This window comes from Heteronotia binoei, chromosome 11, assembly GCF_032191835.1.
Source record: "Heteronotia binoei isolate CCM8104 ecotype False Entrance Well chromosome 11, APGP_CSIRO_Hbin_v1, whole genome shotgun sequence".
NCBI lineage: Eukaryota > Metazoa > Chordata > Lepidosauria > Squamata > Gekkonidae > Heteronotia > Heteronotia binoei.
In genome coordinates, this window is record NC_083233.1 from 61082945 (window position 1) to 61091206 (window position 8262).

Sequence of the window (8262 nt, forward strand, 5' to 3'; positions counted from 1 at the left end):
GGGGTGATGTCGTATCACAATGTTTTCATGGCAGACTTTTTACGGGGTGGTTTGCCATTGCAACATTGTATACAATAGGCCAATTATGAGATTAGTATAAGGGGAGGTGCATGCAAATTATCAGTTGTATATATAAAAGGCAAACAACACAAGGAATTTTCAATGCAAGACAGCCTCCATCTCCCAGAAGTCAGAAATTGCCTCATCATGATTAGTGTATTCCTCATCCTGTACCTGGGGACATGGTGCACAGGTGAGCACATACTCCCTGGAGTCCCTTGCACAAAAAGGCTGGCAATGCAAACTAACGGTATTGCTTCTTTTCTCAGCTGCCAGTTCCCAACCTGTAGTGACTCAAGAACCTTCTATGTCAGCATCGCCTGGGCAGACAATGAAATTTTCCTGCTCTCTCAGCAGTGGACAAGTGCAATCATACCATCAGTCCTGGTATCAGCAAAAACCTGGCAGCCCTCCCAGGTTCCTGTTCTATTACTGGACCAGCTCAACTGCAGGCTCTGGGGACCTCAGTAGGTTCTCAGCATCCAAGGAGAGCTCCCAGAACACTTGGTATTTAACCATCAGCAACATCCAGGCACAAGATGAGGCTGATTATTACTGTGCTGTGTGGTATCACCCTAGTAGAGTGTCCCACAGTGCTACAGTCCTAGGAGGAACTGAGAAAAAAACCCAAGAGGCAGATCAAATGCCCCTTCTGCAGTCAGCGTGTTTGCAGTTGCTCTAGTTGCAGGATCAAAAACATGACTAATTATGCAGTCTTAACAGTTTAAACTTGGTCATTCTGCAGAGAAGCTTATGTCAAACAGGTTGCCACACAGTGGTCTCTACAGCTCAAATTATTGAGAGGGCAGTAGCGCTACAGTTACAGAGCTTTCTGGATGACGCTTCCGTTCTAGACCCCCACCAGTCCGGCTTCCGCCCAGGTCATGGGATGGAGACAGTGTTAGTCGCCCTGGTGGATGACCTCGAGCGGCATCTGGATCGAGGTGGCTTGGCGGTACTGATGTTGTTGGATCTATCGGCAGCGTTCGATACGATTGACCATCGGTTGCTGACCCGCCACCTCGTCAATGCAGGGATTCAGGGATTGGCCTTGCAATGGCTTTCCTCTTTCCTTGATGGTCGGGGACAAAGGATGGCGATTGGGGGTGAATTGTCTCGGGGACACGCACTTGACTGCGGGGTGCCTGAGGGGGCGGTGCTCTCCCCAATGTTGTTCAACATCTACATGTGCTCCCTTGCCCAGATCGTCAGGAGATATGGATTGGGTTGTCACCAGTACACTGATAACATCCAGTTCTATCTACTGATGGATGGCCGGCCTGACTGTGTCCCAGAAAATTTGGACATGGCACTACAAGCCGTGGCTGGATGGCTTAGGCTGAGTAGATTGAAGCTTAGTCCAGCAAAGACAGAGGTCCTCTGCTTGAGTCGTTGTCAGAACTGGCAGAATGTCAAACAAGACCCACAACTTGTTGCAAAGTATAGGCATTTATTCGAGAACTACAGTGCTGAAGCTTCAAGATAACACTGATGCCTGAGCCTGGCATCTAGTTACATTTTATGTGGTCAAGACAGCAACAATAAAACAATCTTTCACACGGTTTACAGACAAGTGTCTCGTTCTCAGGATTCGTTATCAGAAGGGAGGATGCAGTCCCGCTGAGAGGGCCTGCTTGGCCTGGCTTCAAAGGGCCACCTGCAGATGTTGACCAGGGGTTATCTGTCACCCTCCAGTGATCACAGGGTGTTTGAAATGCATAGCAATTTGTGTTAGTTACAGAGGCAAAGCATCATGTGTTAGTATTGGATTACAATATGGAGTCAGTGTGGCTAACATCATATATAAAAGTTACAAGTTCTGACAGTCGTAGTGGTCCGGGAAGGGAAATCCCTCTACTGGCCTTTGACGGTGCGCCACTGGCAATGGTGCCCAAGGGCAAGAGCATGGGGATGCTACAGGAGCCTGCCTTGACAATGGAGGCCCAGATAGCAGCCACTGCTAAATCCGCGTTTTTCCATCTCAACTCAGTAGTCTGGTCTTTTTTCTGTTTTAATCATTGTATATCTATTTTATTAACGAATGTGTAATTTTAACATCTATTAATTTAATTGCTTCTGGGATTTTATGCTGTAAGCTGCCCTGAGCCTGCTTCGGCGGGTAGGGCGGGATATAAATCGAATAAAATAAATAAATAAATAAATTTGAGCCTGGGGGGGGGGGCGCTATTAGGTTTGACTCTTGAAAGCCTATATCCCCAAAACCTTGTTGGTTTCCAAGGTTGCTAGTGGACTTGAAGCTACCGGCTGTACTGCAAAGAAACATGGCTACCCTCTGAAAGAGCAGTCTTTGTTGGTGCTGCATTTATGGTTGCCAACTCTGGATTCGGGAGTGGAGGGACCTCAGTGGGGTCTGATGCAATAATGTCCATCTAACCATAAAGTCACCTTATGCTGCACAGCTTGCTCTTTTGCACTCTGGCGAGGTTTGTTTTGAAGGACGGATAACAACAGATGTTTGAAATGTCATTTTAAAACATGTTTTTCACCTAAAGAGAAACTTGAGTTTTAAACAGTGCCAGCCAGGCTATTGTGGAGCAAAGGAATACAGCAGATAGAGGAGAGTCTTCAACACTGATAATGAGGGAAGCCAGGGCAGTAATCCTTCATAGGAGAATGTTTCTGTCATTTCATCTGGGAAGTTCTGGCAAGTATGTAAAGGTTATTCTGACATCAAAAATGGGTCTTTCAAAAAGGTAGAATAGAATAATAGAAGCACAGAGTTGGAAGGGACCATTCAGGCCATCTAGTCCAACCCCCTGCCCAATGCAGGATCAGCCTACAGCACCCCTGACAAGTATTTGGCCAGCTGCTGCTTAAAGACTGCCAGCGAGGGGGAGTTCACCACCTCCCTAGATAGCCAATTCCATTGTTGAACAACTCTTACTGTAAACATTTTTTCCTAATATCCAGTCAATACTTTCCTAGCCTTCATTTAAACCCATTTGAGAGATTCACTGCCACAATTTCCTTGTTTGAAATCATTCTGAATGGGCTGGTGATAGGGAAACTGATATATGAAATTACTTGTTGTTATTCAGTTGCACAGTCAAGTCCGACTCTTTGCGATCCCATGGACAAAGTCACGCCAGGCCCTCCTGTCTTCCACCATCCTCTGAAGTCTGCTCAAATTCGTGTTTGTTACATCAGTAACACTGTCCAGTCATCTCATCTTTTGCCATCCCTTTTTCTTTTGCCTTCTGTCTTTCCTAGCATCAGGATCTTTTCCAGGGAGTGCTCCTGTGACGGAAAGCTAGGGGTTAACCAGAACTGAAGACCCACAGGGCCTGCGTCAGGTGACCTGAGGGTGGGGGCAAAGTGCTCAGAGCTCTCAGGGAGGGAAAGTGGTTGAGGGACAGAAACGGCTGAGGCAGTCGTTCAGTCAGTTGGTGTCTGACAGAGTTGGTGCCTGTCAGAAGTCTGTCAGTGTTGGGGCCTGACAGAGACTGAGAGGGTCAGTTCATGCCTGACAGAGGCTGAGGGGACAGCTGATCCTGTGAAGGAGCTTGAGACAGTGACGGGAAAGTCTTCCAGAGACTGCAAGCTCGTCAAAACCAGCCAAGAGGGCTGTGTGTGAGGAACAAGTGTGAGTCAGTCAAGACCTGAACGGTCACAGACACCTATAGACAACTCTGAAGATCTAGTGAGGTGGTTGAGGGAGAGGATGTGGGTCTGAGACACCAGAAGGGCTGAGAGGAGAGACTCCAGTCGAGGGGTGAGACTTGGCACATCATTCCCAAGAGGCCAGACCTTGGCTAGAGGTGGAGAGTGAGTTATAGGGAAACTGTGGACTGAAACTGAGAGAACTAAGAAAGGAAAAGTTAATGTAAAGCCTGAAACAACTGAGCAACGTGTTAGCCTGTGTAAATATCTCCCATATCCCCAGTTTAAGACTTTGTGTTATAATAAATCTGTGGTTTGAGTTAAAGTTCTTGAGAGCCTATATTATTGGGAAAAACTACAAAGCTGCTGTGGTCCCCTATGAAGAGAATTCTATTTCCATCAAATAACAAAGTAAAATACCCCGAAGAGACTGAATTAAAGAGATCCAGTGAGGCCGTGAGGTTGGTGCTGCTGTAGCTCCCTTTTCATTTGGGGGCCAAAGTATTTGAGTTTCAGCTTCAGCATATTACTAGCAAGATCCTATTAGATTGGGTGTTGTGGTCAACTGAGAGTATCCCTGCTTCAGGCTGTTCATTGGATCAAATCCTGAACACAGAACTTCTGGTGAACAGTAGAACCTTTGGGGGGGGGGGATTTTCTTTAACTCTGAACACTGGGGGGGGGGGGATGATTGAAAGTCACCACATACTTCCACAATTCCAGCAGTGCAACAAAAGCATATTCACAGCTTTCTTAAAACTCAGGCATCTCCAGCTACAGACACCTTGGAAATTATTTTTATGTGGTCCCTAGGTGCCATTTACATGGTTAAGATATCTCTAGAAAAAGCACACTTCTGAGTCAATGAGATTCTTGAATACCAACTTGAAAATTCTCACATGTAGTATAGTTTTAATACTATATCAGAGAGTCATAGAAACAAAACTATCAGCACAAAACCATTTTGGGGGTATTTTTGTATTTATATGCGCATGTGTGTGTGTGTGGCTGTGTGTACCTGGAAGTCATGGTGTCCTCTGGAGACTGACCCTTAATGGGGGCCTGGAGGAAATTCAGGAAAATGGCTAAATAAAGTCTGCCCATGTCTTCTTTACTGCTGGTATTCCATTTTGGAAGGAGAGTTGAAAGACCTGAGTCAGATTGAGGTGACAAGAGAGGAGGTCCTACAACTGACTGACGAATTAAAAACTAAGTCACCAGGTCCGGATGGCATACATCCAAGAGTTCTGAAAGAACTCAAAGTTGAACTTGTGGATCTCCTGACAAAAATATGTAATCTTTCATTGAAATCTGCTTCCGTTCCTGAGGACTGGAAGGTAGCAAATGTCACCCCCATCTTTAAAAAAGGTTCCAGAGGAGATCCAGGAAATTACAGGCCGGTCAGTCTGACTTAAAAACCGGGAAAGTTGGTAGAAACCATTATCAAGGACAGAATGAGTAGGCACATTGATGAACACAAGTTAGCATGGGTTCTGAAAAGGAAGATCTTGCCTCACTAACCTGTTACAGTTCTTTGAGGGGGTGAACAAGCATGTGGACAAAGGGGACCCAATAGATGTTGTTTACCTTGACTTCCAGAAAGCTTTTGATAAAGTTCCTCATCAAAGGCTCCTTAGTAAGCTCGAGCGTCATGGAGTAAAAGGACTCTTGTGGATCAAAAACTGGCTAATTAATAGGAAGCAGAGAGTGGGTATAAATGGGCAGTCTTCACAGTGGAGGACGGTAAGCAGTGGGGCCCCAAGCTCTTTAACTTGTTCATAAATGATTTGGAGTTGGGAGTAAGCAGTGAAGTGGCCAAGTTTGTAGATGACACTAAATTGTTCAGGGCGGTGAGAATCAGAGAGGATTGTGAGGCACTCCAAAGGGATCTGTTGAGGCTGGGTGAGTGGGCATCAACATGGCAGATGAGGTTCAATGTGGCCAAGTGCAAAGTAATGCACATTGGGGCCACAAATCCCAGCTACAAATACAAGTTGATGGGTTGTGAACTGGCAGAGACTGACCAAGAGAGAGAACTTGGGGTCGTGGTAGATAACTCTCTGAAAATGTCAAGACAGTGTGCGATTGCAATAAAAAAAGGTTCCCATGCTGGGAATTATTAGGAAGGGAATTGAAAACAAATCAGCCAGTATCATAATTCCCCTGTATAAATCGATGGTGCGGTCTCATTTGGAATACTGTGTACAATTCTGGTCACCGCACCTCAAAAAGGATATTATAGCATTGGAAAAAGTGCAGAAAAGGGCAACTAGAATGATTAAAGGTTTGGAACACTTTCCCTATGAAGAAAGGTTAAAACGCTTGGGGCTCTTTAGCTTGGAGAAACGTTGACTACAGGGTGACATGATAGAGGTTTACAAGATTACAATTTATTATTTATTATTATTATTATTATGCATGAGATGGAGAAAGTAGAGAGTGAAGTACTTTTCTCCCTTTCTCACAATACAAGAACTCGTGGGCATTCAATTAAATTGCTGAGCAGTCAGGTTAAAACGGATAAAAGGAAGTACTTCGATTAACATGTGGAATTCACTGCCACAGGAGGTGGTGGCAGCTACAAGCATAGCCAGCTTCAAGAGGGGATTGGATAAAAATATGGAAAAGAGGTCCATCAGTGGCTACTAGCCACTGTATATGTGTATATATATATAGGCCACTGTGTGACACAGAGTGTTGGACTGGATGGGCCATTGGCCTGATCCAACATGGCTTCTCTTATGTTCTTATGTTCATGGAGGTCTTTCATCCAAGTACTTGCCAGAGTTGACCCTGCTTAGCTTTTGAGATCTGACAAGATCAGGCTTGCCTGGGCTATCCAGGTCAGGGCAGCACAAAATCAATTTTAAGTGGGATGCAGATGGGGAAATCCCATTCTCCCTAGCATTAATGGAGGGGGGAGGGGGTATGATTGAACCCTGTTGGATGGTTCTGGAATTTGCCAGCAAAGCATAAACATGGGGCAACTTTACTGAATGCTGAAGAGTGTGATTTCACAAAGTATAGGGATGCTGTAGATTGTTTTTATAAGGTGTATGGCTAAAGTAATAGAGCAGCAGTCTGTATCATTGCGTAGTTAACCATGTGGAGGAGCTCTTCAGCTATATTGTGTGTTCTTCAAAAATAGCCAAGATAGAAATTGCTTCCTGTTATAATGCATGATTGGACCATGGGATCTGCTTGAGCAATTCAGTGCTGTGTACATTGTCACAAGCAAACCTCAGTGGTTGCCTTCTCAAGGTTTGCTGTCCTGCAGTACTTCCTCTCCAGGGAATGGCAGATTGTTCTGGCCAGACATCAACTGGCTGAAAATGTTTGATGGGTTGCAGCTTGATTTGACCCTGGAGAAGATACCTATCACCACCCAGTCAAGCTGCTGTGACTCCACCATAAACTGCCAGCTAGAAGGGTCAGGATATATGAACAAAGGGGCTTCCAGTCTTAATGGTGCAACTGCAAAGCCATGATCTGCTTTATGGAGTTATGGCCCCCCAGGATTAAGATGGGAGATGGGCATCCCATCACTCTTGCCCTGTTCTACACAGCAGCTGCACAGATGTGCAACTCAGATGATATGTTACTTCCATCCCCATTACCTTAGAATTTTTTAAATATCACGCACAAACTAAGTATGTTGTGGTAAGCACTAAATTGTTATATAATGTCGTAAATATCTGGCATTCAATATTGATAGAAGAGAGAGGTTACTCTCCACTTTCTGGTTAACCTGTAATTTAGCAACTGTGAAAATGCCACCGACTGGGCCTGGGCTTCTTCTCTGCACTGATAAATTCATGGGTGGGGCAAAGAGGAGGGGAGTGCTGCTGTTTGAAAGGAAATCATTTGACTGCTGGCCCTGCTTGCAAGCCCAAACAGATAAGAAGGGAACAGGGGGCATTAAAAGGAGAAGCTCACTTTCCTTCAAGAAGTAAAGCTCATCTGAGTTTCCCATCATGCTCTTGGTCTTGTTCCTGCTCACACTCTTCAATTGCTGGTCAGGTAGTACAAAGTAAACTCTCTGTCATGTCTTTAGGTCTTGGAGATGCACTTTCATCTATCCTGACGCATGTTCCTCTTTTTCACAGGTTCTTTTGGCCAGTATGTGCTGACTCAACCACCATCTGTGTCTGTGATGCCAGAACAAAATGCCCAGATCATTTGTTCAGGGAACAACATTGGGGGCAAGCATGTGCAGTGGTACCAGCAGAAACCAGGCATGCCCCCAGTACTCATTATATATTTGGATGACCAAAGACCCTCAGGGATTTCAGACCGCTTCTCTGGCTCCAACTCTGGCAACACAGCCATGTTAAGCATCGCCAGGGCCAAGGCAGAGGACGAGGCTGATTATTACTGCCAGGTGTGGGACAGCAGTGCTGCTCACAATGATACAGACAGAGGGGGAAGTGAGACAAAAACCTCCAGCTGCAAGAGGCCAATTGCTCCCATGCTGTAGCCCTGTTCACAACTTACAGGAAACACAACTACAAGCTGCATACAGTGCGCTCTTGGTTTTTCTTCATACATGTGTCAAGTAATTCTCATGTTACTTTCAATGCA

At 45.3% G+C, this 8262-nt stretch overlaps 1 gene segment (V, D, J or C); it reads left to right on the forward strand.

The window, feature by feature from the left end:
- The window catches only part of LOC132579009 (immunoglobulin lambda variable 3-9-like), a 153143-nt gene extending 144985 nt beyond the window's left edge, over positions 1–8158 (forward strand). Inside the window, 1 exon segment of the V gene segment in view lies at positions 7788–8158. Coding sequence covers positions 7788–8158 — 371 coding nt within the window.
- Positions 8159–8262: the final 104 nt, after the last annotated feature.